The sequence below is a fragment of the Mixophyes fleayi genome, chromosome 4 (assembly GCF_038048845.1).
Source record: "Mixophyes fleayi isolate aMixFle1 chromosome 4, aMixFle1.hap1, whole genome shotgun sequence".
In the NCBI taxonomy this organism is placed as follows: domain Eukaryota; kingdom Metazoa; phylum Chordata; class Amphibia; order Anura; family Limnodynastidae; genus Mixophyes; species Mixophyes fleayi.
In genome coordinates, this window is record NC_134405.1 from 19,921,011 (window position 1) to 19,939,739 (window position 18,729).

At 44.4% G+C, this 18,729-nt stretch overlaps 2 protein-coding genes across 3 annotated transcripts in view; one reads left to right on the forward strand and one right to left on the reverse strand.

Annotated features, from left to right (window-relative positions):
- The window catches only part of RANGRF (RAN guanine nucleotide release factor), a 105,828-nt gene that overhangs the window by 21,264 nt on the left and 65,835 nt on the right, over positions 1-18,729 (reverse strand). The gene's annotated exons all lie outside the window — the stretch shown is intronic.
- LOC142151097 (uncharacterized) lies at positions 1,849-13,810 on the forward strand. The gene is made up of 8 exons (XM_075206412.1): positions 1,849-2,040; positions 3,550-3,612; positions 5,483-5,554; positions 5,630-5,718; positions 5,809-5,863; positions 9,929-10,085; positions 12,856-13,053; positions 13,250-13,810. Exons 1-8 carry the CDS (start codon positions 2,026-2,028, stop codon positions 13,336-13,338), a joined length of 738 nt encoding a protein of 245 aa, XP_075062513.1. The 5' UTR covers positions 1,849-2,025; the 3' UTR covers positions 13,339-13,810.

The following is an 18,729-nucleotide window of genomic DNA, read 5'->3' on the forward strand; positions in this document are numbered from 1 at the left end:
AAAGTTTAATAAATATAGCCATTTCCCACAACCATACCTGACAACAATTCATATTCACGTTTAATAAATAGCCCTTCTCCCCTAAATCAGCCCCATATTCAATTGATAGCCCTAAACCACCCCAGCATTAAATTAAAGGTTCTTTCACCTCACCTTAAATAATTAGCCCCCCACCTACACTCCACCATTAAATAGCCTACCTCCCACACTATATTAAGATCCTCCCTTCCCTCACATATTATAGTAAAATACTGTGCGCACACACACACTCACTATATAAACATGGCCAAACACACATATGCACACTATAGCAAAATGGGGCCACACACACTATTAGCCCCACAGCCACACTGTTATCCCCACTGTTTGCTAGCCCCACTGTTTGTTTGCCCCACTGTTTGTTAGCCCCAGTTTGCCCCACTGTTTGTTTGCCCCACTGTTTGTTTGCCCCACTGTTTGCTAGCCCCCCTGTTTGTTAGCCACACTATTACTTACACACACAGATACTTACCTTTTTACATCCAGCAGCAGCAGCACTCTGCGTGCTGCTCGGCGGACGAAGAATCAGTGACAGCCGCCTATGCGAGCACTCGCATGGGACGGCACCACGTGACAGGTGCCGTCCCATGTGATTGCTCACGTAGGCGGCTGTCACTGATTCTTCGTCCGCCGAGCAGCACGCAGAGTGCTGCTGCTCGGCGGACATGCGGACCGGCCCATCTGGCCATCGGCCCTTCTGCCATTTGCCAGTCCGGCCCTGGCTGTATAGTTTCCCCTCTATCCTTCATGTAATCACTGCTCGCTGTTGGCTGTGATTCTTCTACTGAGCTTCATATATGGAGTCCTCTTCCCCTCTTTCCATTTTCACTATACACTTTTCCCCTGATCCGGGGCTCCCCCCAACCACGAAAAAAACAAACCTTAAACCAGGGGTGTCCAACCTTTTAGCTTCCCTGGGCCACATTGGAAGACGACAAGTTGATTTGGGCCGCACATAAAATACACTGACGATAGCTGATCATCCAAAAACACATAGAAAACATAGTTAACATATTTAACTTACTTGGAATTGAAGTTAGTAAGAGTTAGGAAACCTGTTGCAGAATCATGATTAAAGCAGTAGTCCCATTACCAGCTGCAATTTAACTTACCTGCATCTGTCCCTTAGTGGGGTTCGGGAATTAAATGCCAAAAACTTTTTTTTCCTCTCTTTCTGCACCCATGAATCATTTTTTTTTATTGACCAGTTTGAAATGGTCACCGATATAGGAGCATCAGGAGGACTAATAGAAATCTACAGAGATTTAAAGATAGGGTGGCGGGAAAAATGGCTCATGGAGCAGCCTCTGATGAGGGTAACAGTGGGTGACTCCTCTGTGCTGCGCTATGCAATGGATGTCGGGTGTGATGACGTCACCCCCGACATTCACTGCGAGCACCGCACGGAGGAGGAGACCAGGGAGGGAGCCGGAGCGCCAGCTGACGTGACCACAAGATAAGTATTTTCTTTTTCTTTTTTTGCAGGATATTTTTTTCATTAACAGCGCTGCCCCCTTGTCACAACTGCTGGGCTACATTTACAGACGGGCTGGGCCGCATGCGGCCCGCGGGCCGTGGGTTGGACAACCCTGCCTTAAACTATTCCAGTTCTGACATTCCCCCTCTTGATTCCTTTGTCACTTTTTGATTTTATTCTGTTCATTTGGATGTTATCTCTAGTATTAAGATGTCATGTAGATGGGCTGACTATACCCATTTTGTACTATCTATCTGGTGAGCCCAGGGCTGCACTGTAGTCTGCTCCAGCTGTGCATGTTGTTCGCTGCAGAGCTGTGTAGCATTGTGTTGCAGAAGGTGGGGGGAGAGGAGGACACAGCAGCAGAGGAGAGTGATGCAGAGAACAAGGGGAGGAGAGAGCTGAGGATTAGAGACAGGAGGACATGAATAGATGGATGGAGGAGCCAGGGGAAGATTATTTGGGGACATCCGTTCTGACCACCTGCTCCCACTGACAGGACCATCGTCATGAGGAGCAGCAGAGTAAGTGTAAATCTCGTCCCCAACACGGCAACCTGTGTGTGACTAAATACATTGTACCGGCTTATTGACATGTTCCTTCTCTTTAGTATGTTGTGGTCGGTGAAGAGAGTCTAGTCGCTGGTTACAGGTCAGATTTATCAAAGGGTGGAATGTGGTATTGCTGGTGAAATGCTTCTGTTTTATTTTCCCTCTTCTCGCCCTTGGCAGCGAGAGGCCGGTCTGACGAGTATTGTGGCAGGTACTTTTACCGCTGCAGTACCTCTTGTTATTGCCATCACACCAATTAAAAGCTTTAAAGAAAATGCTTTCATTTATTATTATTTTTTTATTGTATATTATATTTCCCCTCGCCACGAGTGGAGCTGAAATATTGACTGTCCATTCATATTGCGCCAGTTTGTGAATACCCACATCGGCAAAGACTGGCCCGGTAGAGCGCTAAGCTAACCCTTACAGCCCTGGGGCAGTATGTCATCATCAGTTATTTATATAGCACCACTAATTCTGCAGCGCTGTATAGAGAACTCATTCACATCAGTCCCTGCCCCATTGGAGCTTACAGTCTATATTACCTAACATACATACACACAAAATAGAGTCAATTTAGATAGCAGTCAATTAACCTACTAGTATGTTTTTGGAGTGTGGGAGGAAACCGGAGCACCCGGAGGAAATCCACGCAAACACGGGGAGAACATACAAACACCTCACAGATAAGGCCATGGTTGGGAATCAAACTCATGACCCCAGTGCTGTGAGGCAGAAGTGCTAACCACTAGGCCACGGTGCTGCCCCATAAGCTACTATCTGCTGAGCTGGTGATAAATTGAATCGCTAACGAATTTTTTTTTAAATCAATGTTCATGGTACATAGATTACACAATCTCTTCATGGACTGCAATAATAATGCTGCAATCTGGGGGTATGAGAGGTTAAATAAAATAATACAAGAGCAGACACATCCAGACAAAGGTATATATGTAATAATGTTAAAAGAGAAGGTCAATTTACCCCTAAACATGTTTACCCATTGCATCCACCCTCTAACTAGTTAAACAGCGATTCTCTTCCAGCAGGAACCCACCACTGAACTGATACTCACCACCTCTCACTGTGGAATCCTCTAAGCCTGGCGAGGTGGTTGGTGGTGACCATGGTTTGTCCATTCAGCTGAGGCCCAACACCTAATGGGTCTATTTAATGAACTGGCGCTATGTGCTGTGACCTAATGTTAACCAATCGTATTCTAGCTTCCATCTCCCTACAACAGTTTAGAAAATGAAAGCAAACATCTCATTGGTTGCGATGAGTTACAGCACATTTGGGCACTATTTTAGACCCACAGTCTCAGTCGGTGGGTTGCTAACTCAGGTGACACTTAAAATAATTATTATTAAAAATGTTCACTCTTCCTGCGTTTTATTTGCAAAGTGCGTCTCCTGTGAAATGTCAGCATTATAATATATAGGTATAAAACTGAGAAATACGGTATGTTTTGTTTCCCTGTAGGATGAGGAAACGCAGAGATTACATCAGTTCCTCTCTGACCTGGCTCTCCTGGGATCATTACAGGTGAGATTACACCTCTCTCGCTCCTATACCTGTGATAACAGATTTATTATCTGTCCGTTCCCGATCTGTAATCACTGACCTAGACTAAAGCAGAAGTTCATCTTCAATAATACTCAGTATTACAATATAACACACTGTAATGTCTTTATCACAGTGCTCTGGTATGGAGGAGGGGATATAAAACAATGCATTCTCTGTACACAAAGAACGGATCCCATCTAGACTCAGTGTGGCATACTCTGCTGCTCTATACTCCTGTAGAATTGCATGCTGGTTATTACAATATAGCATATGGTATCACAAATCAGTATACAAATACCAGCACACTATAGAGCAATAGGTAATAAACATTAGAATGTAGAAGCAAATAAGCAGATGGATTCAGGAAATTCCACACTCAGTTGTCACTCGCAAAAATTGAAAAACCTTCTACAACGAAGAATTGGGAAATGATGTCACCAAACCGGGATCGAGACGTAGGACCACAGATTTAGCCCAGTTTATCCTCAGCCAAGAAAAGTCAACATAAAGCTCCAGGATCTTGAAAGGGAGATCTCATCAGTCCTCTCAAGTACAACAGGGCATCGTATACCAAAAGTAGTAGTAAAAAAACCCCCAAAACATTCCTCTGGAGGACCCATTCGGAGATTGACCAATGATCGAGCCTGGGCAAGAAGGGGAAAGGGGGCAATCCCTAACTAGTGCTTTGGGTAACGGGGATGAGGATACACCAAAACAGGAGCAATTAAACCAAGGTATTAAGCTCGTTGTTACTAATACATTTAGGCCCAAAGTCAAACTAATGCCCAAAGATATGGCCATTAAACTCAATAGAAAGCATCTACGAATCAATAGAAACATTGTCTATATAACCCACATTATCATAAGTACAGCTCAAATGAAAATACAAATTAAGTGTTGGAGGAGCCTGTGTAGGTCTGCCAGCTACTGATAGCCACCTCGTCAAATTTAGGCATGAGCATCTTGTACAGATGACCACAACGGGCTAAGTCTCCAAGAGGCTAACCCTCTTGAGGTGGGAAGGAAAATTGGGCTATCAGAGTAGAGTAATCCGACAAACCCCCAGAAGATACTCCACAGAGGTAACCGGAGGAAAATAGGCAGAGGGAAAAAAATACCTCATATATTCTAGGCAATGTTTGGAAGGATGGTGAAAAAATATATGGACCTAGGGATTCTTTCATCTCCATACTGTACTGAGGGGAAAGGTCCACTGGGATTTGGTTCTGGGTCAAAGACTCTGTTAAAATCCCTCCCATCTTAATTAAGTTGCATGTAAAGGGGCTGTGGTCACATGACAACCCGTTCTTAGAGATTAAATTCAATATTTCCCCCACATACTATGGATATACTGCATGGTAAGAGACTGATATCTAGACTACCTTGGAGCCCATCAGGTGAGTCTTCTGTAAAGGGTCTTCAGATGTTGATGGACCTTAAAAACTAAGCTATGTTTCCTATTGGAATTCAGACCTCTAATATTTCATCCCAAAACTGAAATATCACCCATCATGTAATATAGCATCATGAACATGACCAGTCTAGAGCCGTACCCAGGGATGGACATGAGGTAGTGGGGAAAGATCGAGGGACATAGGAGCAATCAGTATAGCTGCTTATGTTCATTGTAATAAATCTGCAGATGACTGAGGGTTTCAATATATATTATGGATAGATTATAATTTCCCTTTCAGTACATTTAGTCCTCTCAGTGAACAGGAGAAATGAACGTTGGCATTCACCGGGGGATAATCGAGCCACGTCAATTTCATGGACGCTCTTTCTACAAATGCTAGTGATGTGACAACATTGATATTACACATTTACACTGATGATGTGTCTTGTCTAGGGGTTCCGATACTTCCAGCCCTGGCTGAGGGGGAGAGAGGAGATTCTACTGACTGTGGTGAATGATGATCTGGTGAGTACAGGTGTCTTATAATGACCAGCATGATACATAACTCCTCCAGCTTCTTATGCCCTCTCTGTCTTATAGAGCTGTCCACAATTACGCTCTCCAGTATCTCTCAGCAGTGACACCAGTTGTCACCTTCCAACATACAGCAGTGACCAGTCCACACCTCGGTATCTATATGGACTTTTATTACCTAAAGCACCATGCTCGAACCTAGCGTTAGTACTGACTATGACTTGATGTTTCTCCTCTTTCACCAGAACATCTGCCGTGCTACCTCCAGCCTCTCCTTGTGATAGAGAAATTGCTATCCCAGTAAGATTCACCATACATACTGAATTCTCAATCATAAATCATCACTTTATCCATTATTATCTGTATATCCGCATGTAAACCATCTCCGCTTTCATGCTGTCCCAATGCGCAAACCAATACTAATCCTACTCTCCCAGCCAGATGTCAACAGTTCTCTACTTCAACCAACACCCTTGTATCTTGTCTTCTTTGTACTCGGCACCTCAACCCTAATCATCTTTTCTCCTGTACATAAATCCTCATCATACATTCTCCTCCTCCACCACTATGCTCATCGTACATTCTCCACCACAATCCTCATCATACATTCTTCTCCACCACAATCCTCATCATACATTCTCCTCCACCACTATCCTCATCATACATTCTCCTCCACCACTATGCTCATCGTACATTCTCCACCACCACAATCCTCATCGCACATTCTCCACCACAATCCTCATCATACATTCTCCTCCACCACTATCCTCATCATACATTCTCCTCCACCACTATCCTCATCATACATTCTCCACCACAATCCTCTTCATACATTCTCCCACTTTATAATCCTCATCATACATTATCCTCCTCCACCACTATGATCATCGTACATTCTCCACCACCACAATCCTCATCGCACATTCTCCACCACAATCCTCATCATACATTCTCCTCCACCACTATCCTCATCATACATTCTCCACCACAATCCTCTTCATACATTCTCCCGCTTTATAATCCTCATCATACATTATCCTCCTCCACCACTATGATCATCGTACATTCTCCACCACCACAATCCTCATCGCACATTCTCCACCACAATCCTCATCATACATTCTCCTCCACCACTATCCTCATCATACATTCTCCTTCACCACTATCCTCATCATACATTCTCCACCACAATCCTCTTCATACATTCTCCCGCTTTATAATCCTCATCATACATTATCCTCCTCCACCACTATGATCATCGTACATTCTCCACCACCACAATCCTCATCGCACATTCTCCACCACAATCCTCATCATACATTCTCCTCCACCACTATCCTCATCATACATTCTCCTCCACCACTATCCTCATCATACATTCTCCTCCACCACTATGCTCATCGTACATTCTCCTCCACCACTATGCTCATCATACATTCTCCTCCACCACTATCCTCATCATACATTCTCCTCCACCACTATCCTCATCATACATTCTCCACCACAATCCTCTTCATACATTCTCCCACTTTATAATCCTCATCATACATTATCCTCCTCCACCACTATGATCATCGTACATTCTCCACCACCACAATCCTCATCGCACATTCTCCACCACAATCCTCATCATACATTCTCCTTCACCACTATCCTCATCATACATTCTCCACCACAATCCTCTTCATACATTCTCCCGCTTTATAATCCTCATCATACATTCTTCTCCACCGCTATACTCATCATATATTCTCCCGCACCACAATCCTCAATGTACATTCTCCTCCACCACTATCCTCATCATACATTCTCCCGCTTTATAATCCTCATCATACATTCTCCTACACCGCTATACTCATCATATATTCTCCCGCACCACAATCCTCAACGTACATTCTCCACCACAATCCTCGTCATACATTCTCCCACTTTATAATCCTCATCATACATTCTCCTCCACCACTATACTCATCATATATTCTCCCGCACCACAATCCTCAACATACATTCTCCACCACAATCCTCATCGTACATTCTCCTTCACCACTATCCTCATCATACATTCTCCACCACAATCCTCTTCATACATTCTCCCGCTTTATAATCCTCATCATACATTCTCCTCCACCACTATACTCATCATATATTCTCCCGCACCACAATCCTCAACATACATTCTCCACCACAATCCTCATCGTACATTCTCCTCCACCACTATCCTCATCATACATTCTCCCGCTTTATAATCCTCATCATACATTCTCCTCCACCACTATCCTCATCATACATTCTCCTGCACCACAATCCTCAACATACATTCTCCACCACAATCCTCATCATACATTCTCCACCACAATCCTCTTCATACATTCTCCCGCTTTATAATCCTCATCATACATTCTCCTCCACCACTATCCTCATCATACATTCTCCACCACAATCCTCTTCATACATTCTCCCGCTTTATAATCCTCATCATACATTATCCTCCTCCACCACTATGATCATCGTACATTCTCCACCACCACAATCCTCATCGCACATTCTCCACCACTATCCTCATCATACATTCTCCTCCACCACTATCCTCATCATACATTCTCCACCACAATCCTCTTCATACATTCTCCCGCTTTATAATCCTCATCATACATTCTTCTCCACCGCTATACTCATCATATATTCTCCCGCACCACAATCCTCAACGTACATTCTCCTCCACCACTATCCTCATCATACATTCTCCCGCTTTATAATCCTCATCATACATTCTCCTACACCGCTATACTCATCATATATTCTCCCGCACCACAATCCTCAACGTACATTCTCCACCACAATCCTCGTCATACATTCTCCCACTTTATAATCCTCATCATACAATCTCCCGCATCACAATCCTCGTCATACATTCTCCCACTTTATAATCCTCATCATACATTCTCCCGCTTTATAATCCTCATCATACATTCTCCTCCACCGCTATACTCATCATACATTCTCCTGCACCACAATCCTCATCATACATTCTCCCGCACCACAATCCTTATCGTACATTCTCCACCACCACTACCCTCATCGTACATTCTCCTCCAATACAATCCTCATCGTACATTCTCCTCCACTACATTCCTCATTGTACATTCTCCTCCACCGCAATCCTTGTCGTATATTCTCCACCACCGCAATCCTCGTCGTACATTCTCCACCACCACAATTCTTGTCGTACATTCACCTCCACCGCAATCGTCGTTGTACCTTCTCCTCCACAGCAATCCTCGTCGTACATTCTCCTCCACCGTGATCCCCGTCGTACATTCTCCTCCACCGTGATCCTCGTCGTACCTTCTCCACCACCGCGATCCTCGTCGTACCTTCTCCTCCACCGCAATCCTTATCTTACATTCTCCACCACCACTATCCTCGTCGTACATTCTCCTCCACCGCGATCCTCATCGTACATTCTCCTCCACCGTGATCCTCGTCGTACCTTCTCCTCCACCACCGCGATCCTCGTCGTACCTTCTCCTCCACCGCAATCCTTATCTTACATTCTCCACCACCACTATCCTCGTCGTACATTCTCCTCCACCGCAATCCTTATCGTACATTCTCCACCACCACTATCCTCGTCGTACATTCTCCTCCACCGCGTTCCTCGTCGTACATTCTCCTCCACCGTGATCCTCATCGTACCTTCTCCTCCACCGCAATACTTGTCGTACATTGTCCTCCACCGCAATGCTCGTTGTACATTCCCCTCCACCGCAATCCTCGTCGTACATTCTCCACAACCGCAATCTTAGTCGTACCTTCTCCTCCACCGCAATACTTGTCGTACATTGTCCTCCACCGCAATCCTCATCGTACATTCTCCACCACCGCAATCCTCGTCGTACATTCTCCTCCACCGCAATTCTCCTCAGACATCATATTCTGCTACACAACAGTCCTCACCTTTTTCTTCTTTTGCACTACAATCATTATCACCATGTTCTGTTTCCTATACTTATTTTTGCCTGCACCACAATCCCTATTCTTTTCTCCTTCTCCTTACTAATCATATTTCTATCTTCTTCTTTAGGTGCTATACCATCCAAAATGTCTTCTTCTGTTGCACATCAAATTCAGTTGTCTTTCTAGAATCTGAAATTTAATTTCAATATTGTTCTTCTTTCCCTGCACGGTAATCCTAGCCATATTTCTTCTGTGCCTGAAACCAAGTCTTGTCCTTCTCCTTCCTATTGACCCCACTCTATACTTAGATCCCCTTTCCCATATGCTACCCAATATAGTCTTTCTTTGTACATCTCAACCTTCTTCTTCTCCCGCCACTCTCCATCTCCACTCTTTAACTTGTTTTAGGAAACGCACTGCACTCTTTTTCTACTGGCCGCCTACGCTAAGTATGGTCGTCCATACGTTTGGGTGAGGTCCAATCATCAGCGTTTTACTGGCACGGAACTCAGCGACAAAGACTCTCCTCTGAAACTGCCATCTTACTCCGAGTGGGACACTAAGGGTAAGTTGCACTGAGACGTTCTACACGTGAATGTCACTGTTCTACGCTAGTAAATGTCATGTTCACCATGAGGTAATAAAACGAGCAAAAATACAATAGATTATCCCACACCAGCCCCCCAACAGTATATAAATAGAAATGTTATCCTTTTCTCCAGCACTACTTAAAATTCGGTATGCAAAGATGGTTTTGTTTAATCATTGGCATTTATTGCACAACTGTACCAGATTTCCTGAGAAAGGGATGTAACTGTGTTGTGGTTTTATAACAGATATGAGCACACGGCAGTCATGTCAGAGTCATTGTTACTTATTTCAGATTGCATTTTCGGCCTCATTTCTGCCACAAAGAACAGGAAAAGGCTGAATTAGCTCTTAACACACGTGTCTGCAAATTGTTTAGTAAGCTACAGACATTTCCCCATAATGCATTAGGAGAAGAGATGGACAATTAGGTTGAACCGGTTATGAAATTTGGCCAAATTTATGCAATTTGCAATTCAACATCAACATTCTCCCCAAAAATTTGATGAATAGTTTATGCTACCTGGTGGAGACTCCGACCAATCACATTGCATGAAACATAAAGCATCGGCAAATGTCACATGTCTATAGCTGTATAAAAGGGACTTAGAGCCCCTCTGACCTCATACTTCCTGGATTGTTCTAGGGGAGGATGTCTGTGGATGCTCCCTGTGACATGAGATATGGGTGGCCTGCCACTGAGTATTCCTCACTTCTGTGCACACTGAGGGCATTTACAAAGCACAAAATGAACAAAGCGCGCCAAAAATTCAGTTTTGGTCCCACCGTGTGCCTTGATTCCTGCTAGTGTGCCTAGATTTTCACCATGGTGTATGGCATGGTAAAGCCCCTTGCCCATTTAGCCTATGCAGGCTGATTCTTTTCTCTGTACATGAGGATCAGCCTGGTCATTTTCCTTTAACTTTCATTCACTTTATTGGTGGGCTATGTTATGACGTGTGAGCATCAGCAACATCACCTTCTACCCTAAATTGAAAAATTCTATCTGCTGTGTTCCGGACATACCATGTCTTCTGCTTGGTTTGCAGTTTTTCGGGGTAAAACTGCACAAGCCCCTCCAAGTGGTCTCTTAACTGCTCTACATACTCTAAAACAGAGGCCTACTGTGTAGCCAGGCACTCCTCCCAAATGAGATGAGGGTTCCCTGGACTGTCCAAGAAACTGGAAGAATTCTGCTGGACCTCCTGATAAGCAAACAGAAGGCATGGCAGATAGTGCTCCCTGTTACCGACCTCCGAAGTTACAAATGGCCATAGCTTCTGCTTCGGAGCATCATTGAACCATTTGCATAGTCCGTTTGTGGTTGGTAGGGGTCTGTATGGAGCTGCCTCAATTTGCACTTTACCCAGTGACATTGGACCAGGCCGCTCATGCACTGCGTTCCCTGGTCAGTCAGGATCACACTGGAGAACCCTACTTTGCGGAACAAACCTAACAAGGACTCCACTACCTTTTTCGAAATGACCAAGGCCAAGAGCCACAGGTTCAAATTACCGGGTGACATAGTCCATGAAGGTCAGATTGTACCTCTTCCTCAAGCTACTGGGAACAGGCAACACACACACACTATATGGGAATCAATTACCATCTCAATCCCCATGTGCATCAATCAGAAGCTGCTCAATGGGCAACTGAGTCTTTAACCAAAACGTCCTTGTGTATTACGATAAAAGAGGATGCGGTGGTATATAGTCTTCAGCTTGCTGTCATCAATGTGGCCATGAGGAGACATATCTTCATGTTTGGTGGAATTGTCCTGACCTCACCTCTAAGGAAAGAAATGTTCCACCTAAGTGACATTCCTCCCAACGCGTGGACTGGGCAAAATGTCACTTAGTGACATTCCCCTTCCTTCCCCTCGATCTACCTAAATAACATCACTGATGAATATCCTTAATTTTCACGAGATTCTAGGAGGTAGAAGGGAGAACCTCCCATGATTCCAGAGGTAGGGGGTCACCTCTGTTTCTTGGCTACTATGGAAAGACTAACAACAACGATACAGGACACTGAGCCTGCATTCAAGCAACCCGAGACCCCTGATTCCACAAGACTTGTTCTATTTATATGACAGTAATCTAGCACCTTCAGCTCCATCAATCCATAAATATGCAGCAGACACACTTTTGATAGTTCACATGTATCTTGGTGTATCTATTTCACCTACTAATGTATTAGTAGGTGAAACTTCCGACACCTCAGATCCCCTCACACACACCCTTTTATATCTTTGATCATTTTATTACTTGTGGATTGTTTATGAATTTTTAGGGTTTATAACCATATTTTTGCAACTTTATGACTCTCCACTCTTGGCAAGTGCAGGGAGGTGGGGGGGGGGGGGGGGCGGGGGTGGCACCACGAATCACATCAGTTTGGTCCCATCCCCTGTGGAGAAAAGCTGCAATGGTTATTGTGCCGCAGGGCCGTGCCAAAATGACAAGAAAGGCGGTGAATAGTGTCATTGAGGCCTCAATCCCGTTAACTTCTGGGAATTCTCCCAGAATGTCCCCATCAGAGGTCAATAGTAGGGTCATCGATTCATATGGAGAGGCCAATATCCTTGGAGTCGGGACTGAGCTACTTAAAATGTTATTAATAAAAATTAAAAATCCAATATCTATAGTGTGAATATCCGTAAATACAATATAAAAAGACTTGGTTCTGACACACAATATTCTTATTTAACAATTAATACTGTATCAAATATTATGGTTTCCCCCCAGATATCGGTGTATGGCACATTGTATGGGACATAGTCAGTATCTGCGTCTTTCCACCGCCTCGGAACCCTCTCGCTGTGGACTTTGCCTATCTGAAGTCTCTGCCTCTCTCAGAGAGGTCCCTCTCATCGGGGGCTTTGGTCAACTTCTTCCACTGCTTACTGCTACGAGAGGCTAGAGGGACACCGTTATACACCTATGGTAGGCTCTTACATGTACCTCTAGTTGTGCCTATTCTTTGTGTTTGTCTCTACCTGCCTCCATATTTCCATTCCCTCTTTATTTTTCTTTCTATCGTTGTTAGATATGTACTCGCTTCTCCACCGTGTTTCCCTCTACCCGTGTTCTCTCTGATTAACCTCCTTCCATGACACGTTCTCTCTTTCCCTGATTATAGTCTGGGAGGAGCTGGCAGACCTCACACGTCTTCACGCTCAGACCCTGCAGGAATTAAAAGACCAAGATCTCATCAAGAACCTGTCCTGAGATCCACCAACACAGAACTCTAGAAGTCACAATGCTCAATGTCTTCTTCAGAAGCCAAGATGTATCTTCCCAGAAAAAGCTCTTGTGAATCCTTGACCTGAATACAATCTCACAGTCCAAAGAGTAGCAAATCCACAAAGTGACCCTGGATCAACTTCATATCCGATCCCAATTATCCGGAACCTCCTTTCTAGAACACTTGTGAACTAATCCTAGTTGTACATGTATAATTTTATTGGAGAGGGGTCATGTCTAAAAACACTATTTTATTTGCATTTGTGGCGGGGAGGGGGGATTTGCATTCTCTTAGAATCCTCCAAACGTTCTTCAATGAGCCTGCACCAGTTATGATGATCGAACAAGGGGATTCTGCACCTTGGTCTCTGTTTGCTGGTTTGTGGAACCGAGCCAAAACCAATAAACGTTCTCCAAAAGATGTGAAATAAGGTCAAAATTAAAATGGCAGTATTTATTTAGTTATATTTATTGAACAATGAGTTTGTAAGCTATACTAGGGCAGTATTTACATGTATTATAACTTGTCTAAAAACAAGTCCCTGTGACCTTTCACACATATTCACTTACAGATATATGAAACTTTACAATCTAATGTCATACTTGCCAACTTTTCCTCGTTGGCTTCAGGGATATCTAGGGGGATTGTCACATTTTTGACCAATTACAGCAGGGGGCAGGGCTAAGATGACGCAATATTTGCGTCATTATGCCCCACTCCACCACTTATCTATGGCCTGGGCGATAACCGGGAGGTTGCCCTGCTTTCCCGGGAGGTCTCCCAGAAATGCAGGAGTCTCCCGGACATTCCGGGAGAGTAGGCAACTATGCGTTAAACAAAAGCAGCTAATGAATCTCTAAAGACTGAAGTGTCTTTTACATTTCTGTCTCCATTACTGATGTCATGTTGTCTTACCTGTCAGTCTATGATTAAATCTTGGTCTCCATGAAAACGGCCACCTCCGTAGCCATCAATACATGGACATAGGACACAATTTCTGAACTGTGTCATCATGCCACAGATGGCGAAGCCAACCACGTCTTGTACTGGTTCAGCATCAGGGAGAATGCCAGACTCTTCAGGGAGTGAGGGAGATCACCCCTATTTCAGGGAGTCTCCCTGACATTCAGGGAGAGTTGGCAAGTAATGTCTAATGTCCTTCCTTCCAGGCTACTATTACTCCACAACTAACCCTACATGTTACACGTGTAGAACGCTGCAGTAATCCGCTCCCTTTTACTCCCTTTCTCTCCGTTCTGATGAAAAAATCCAGTATCTGGACTTTTCCTGTCTGTTATTTAACAGACCACTGACCTGAGTCTTTCTCCGGAAAACTCAACAAAGAAAAAAATAGGTGAATTGCTTCCAAATCGAGAGCTATTTATTAAAGACAGATTAAAGACAGATTATAACAGCCACCAACATGTCTGGCTCTCATTCCAGCCTGATTTTGAGGTTTGTCGGGGGATGTGAGAACAAGGAACATAATTTTGGAAACAATCTCATTTTAGGTGGGGGGGGGGGGGGGGGGAAGTGCCACAAAGCTGTGGCATTAGAATACTTAATGCACCACTTCTTTGTCTTAATCTTTCTTTTCGATCGTTTCCCCTGCATTAGTCTGTCTTCATCAAACTCCTGCCCCTCCAATCCCCCTCTATTTCCAGTAACACAGAGGTCAGCCTCTCCCTCACGAGCCAGGGATATTTGGCAGGCAGATATAGCACTCAGAGCTGCTCCATAATAAGCACAGTACGGTCCTATTAGCATCTCTTTCTATGTTTCGGGTGGATCTATGAAGAATGTCAGGGGCTGTACATCCCCCAGGGCGATTATTCATTTGCTGTACAAACATTACACTTTTTTACATTTGTTAAAGAGCCTCCACCACAAGGTGGGAGATTATGAAACGCTGCCATGTCAGTCTAGGGCCATCCAGCTGCTACGGAGTACCCGGGACACTCCGATTGTCTCTATTTTGCTACAAGTGTAAGCAGCATAAGGCCAGGCACTTGTCTGTCAAGGTGTCTGACCAGAAAGTCCCTGTTTAAGTATACGTGTGGCTGGATCTCTTAGCAATAATTTACTTCACTTAGGGGCGCAGCGCGCTAATGTTTATCACTGCAAATGTACTGAGTTTTGTATCGGAAATTTACTGATGCCATGTCAGAGGAAATTTGCTTCTGCAACTGTCTGAAGAAAGGAAATCCCATGCTAATTAAGCCTTTTTCATCTGTGAGTGCCCAACACATTTTCAGCCTGACTGCACAGAATGGGGTCGTTACATTTTATCCTATCTTGTTAAGAAGATAGAAGAACTACATGAATAATGCAACCAGCAAGTCATTTAGGAAATCACAGATTGATGTGAATTTTGTTAAATCCAAGATTAGAGAATATATTACATCCTGATGCTAAATATCTGATGTAATATCTCAGACTTTGTGGTGCCAGCTAGCAAGTGGACTGGGTTATCCCCTGCAAATATATGCCAGAAACAGTATATAAGAGCTGTATTTTGTATTTTTAACTGTATTATACCATCTGTACTTCTGGATGATCACCAGTACCCCCAATTAGTGTGTAATGGTCATTGTAAGGACCCCTTGAGCCAATAAACATCACTGCTTAAAGATTCTGCCTGACTCCTAGTGCCTGTTGTATCCTGTGACCAACAGATAAGACTCGTTCCTCAGCTGTCCTGTGATGAACCCAATGTCTCTGTGTCAACGCTCTGTCCACTAAACAGCAGTCCTGATCCACAGTAAGCGGTCAGGAGGTACCAGTCAGCCCACAGCAAAGAGGCGCTATAGCAGCTATACTAGGTACCCAGAAGTAAGCGGTTCTAGGTGCCATTGAAGGAGCCTAGTGGTGGCAAGCGAATTCTCCTACAACTATGGCACAGTTGACATTCGTAAGTCGGTGAGTGTCGGTGGTGGCAGGTGACACCAGCAGGAGTGGACAGCAACAGTCGGTTACTGACAGTGAGAAAGCAACTCAGATAAACTGTGTAACATTCCTTCATTCTTCTAGCCCCAACAGACTGGGTGGTGAAGTCAGCCCATCTGGTCACAATACATATAGGGGGAAATTCAATCCAGCATGATTTGTCTCCGTGGACGTTTCAGAGACATCTCGCGCTGATGTTCTGGCTGAAATCTCCTCTCATTTTTCCTCGCACCCCGTAAAAAACTGAGCAGAGATTCCCTACTGCAATGGCTGGCAATGTACACAGACGAAAAGCATGGTGACCCCCGGCAGTGCATCGCCGATAATTGAATTTCGCCCATAAAATTCCATTACTCAACATTTTACTAGATCTACATGAGCAAGTGAGCACAAAATGAATTAAACGCTAACCGGACATTGGATGTACTGATAACTGATGTCATGTTGAATTTTACTTACTTTCATATTTAACAAATCCATAGAGTTTACCAAATGGAATCCTGATTATACTGCAGTCCTGATTTTACTGCAGTTAGTCCCAAATTGTTAAAAGAGACGAGAAAGAAATCCCTTTCCAAAGCTTGGTGCTGATCCCCTGCCAGGACGTTGCGTAGAGATGCCTGTCTCTCAGCCGGACCCGCTCTACTTGTGACCCACTGGTGTTTCCTCAGGAGGCAGATATATAAATATATGATAGCATTCTGTGTATTGGACATTGTATGAATGTGTACAAGGAGAAACCTCTGGGTCACCTCATCAGAACCATGTGGTATATTGCCGGAGGACCTACAGAATGCCTACTTAGGATGTTCCTTGTTCAGAACACTCAGAACACTGCGTACACTGTTAAGAGGTCTAGACAAAGTACCATCTGATTATATAGTTGGCAACATTTTTTTATATTTTTTCTAAGTACACAATACAGTCTCGGTAGACCACAGGGCAATATAATCCTCATCAACACCCTATGTCAATAAATGGTAACTTCTGAAGCTTTGAGAATAAGAATACATAGAAAGAATTGCATCTAACACATAGAAAAGGAGGAATTTTATCTTGCAGTTGGTCACTATGGAAAAGTGTTATTACAATTATTATGTAACCCTTTTCTACAGGTGTATGGTGCACCTGTAGACCTACCTACCCCCCATGCAGGGTTCCTCCAGTCTAGCTCAGTCTCCTCATCTTGTATGATGCACCTGTAGACCTACCTACCACCATGCAGGGTTCCTCCAGGCTAGTTCAGTCTCATCACATTGTATGATGCACCTGTAGACCTACCTACCCCCTGTGCAGGGTTCCTCCAGTCTAGCTCAGTCTCTTCACATTGTATGGTGCACCTGTAGAGCTACCTACCACCATGCAGGTTTCCTCCAGTCTAGCTCAGTCTCCTCACCTTGTATGATGCACCTGTAGACCTACCTACCACCATGCAGGGTTCCTCCAGGCTAGTTCAGTCTCATCACATTGTATGATGCACCTGTAGACCTACCTACCCCCCATGCAGGGTTCCTCCAGTCTAGCTCAGTCTCCTCACCTTGTATGATGCACCTGTAGACCTACCTACCACCATGCAGGGTTCCTCCAGGCTAGTTCAGTCTCATCACATTGTATGATGCACCTGTAGACCTACCTACCCCCTGTGCAGGGTTCCTACAGGCTAGCTCAGTCTCCTCACCTTGTATGATGCACCTGTAGACCTACCTACCCCCTGTGCAGGGTTCCTCCAGGCTAGTTCAGTCTCATCACATTGTATGATGCACCTGTAGACCTACATACCACCCGTGCATGGTTCCTCCATATTACTTCAGTTTCCTCACATCAATAGGCTCTATGGGTTAGAAAGTAAGTTTGAAGACCAGACTTACAGTAGAACATCTGACTCTCTGAACTTTGCTTAATGTATCTATTTTGGCTGTCAGTCCTTGGCTCAGCATACCTCCGGTAGATTACCAGGCAAGGGTATCCCGATGAACCTGAACTGGACTCGGACAATGGTCATACTCAGACCCCCCTGAGCTTTGTTATGGTACTGAGTACTTCTATCTTCATCTTCCCCTGAGAGGGTGAAGATGAATCTCCTCTGGACCAGCCAAACACCTTCTTTACAGTACAGACCCCTGACCTCTCTCCACAGGACTGGACAGGGCCGTGTAAATCATCCACTCTTGCCAATAAGTAACAATCCCCACTTCCCGGGACGGTACCATCAATATCCTCAACAATTGGGAGCAACCCACTAATTTCAGGGCTCAACCTAAGAGGGGTCACAACTGCAAAGTCCTCACACCTTCCTCCTATCTGCTCATTCTAGTCAACCCCAGCATAGCGCTACCTACATCATACCTAGAGGAAATAGAGCGCGCCTCCTACAACGTGGATTTGGTCAGCGAGAGTATGGTAAATGACTTGACCGTAGACGTGAAGGG

Excerpts from the sequence above, each read along its gene's own strand:
- LOC142151097 (XM_075206412.1), top strand. Across the intron at positions 5,864-9,928 it reads ATAGAGAAATTGCTATCCCA|GAAACGCACTGCACTCTTTT; the intron begins GTAAGATTCACC and ends AACTTGTTTTAG. Across the intron at positions 13,054-13,249 it reads GACACCGTTATACACCTATG|TCTGGGAGGAGCTGGCAGAC; the intron begins GTAGGCTCTTAC and ends CCCTGATTATAG.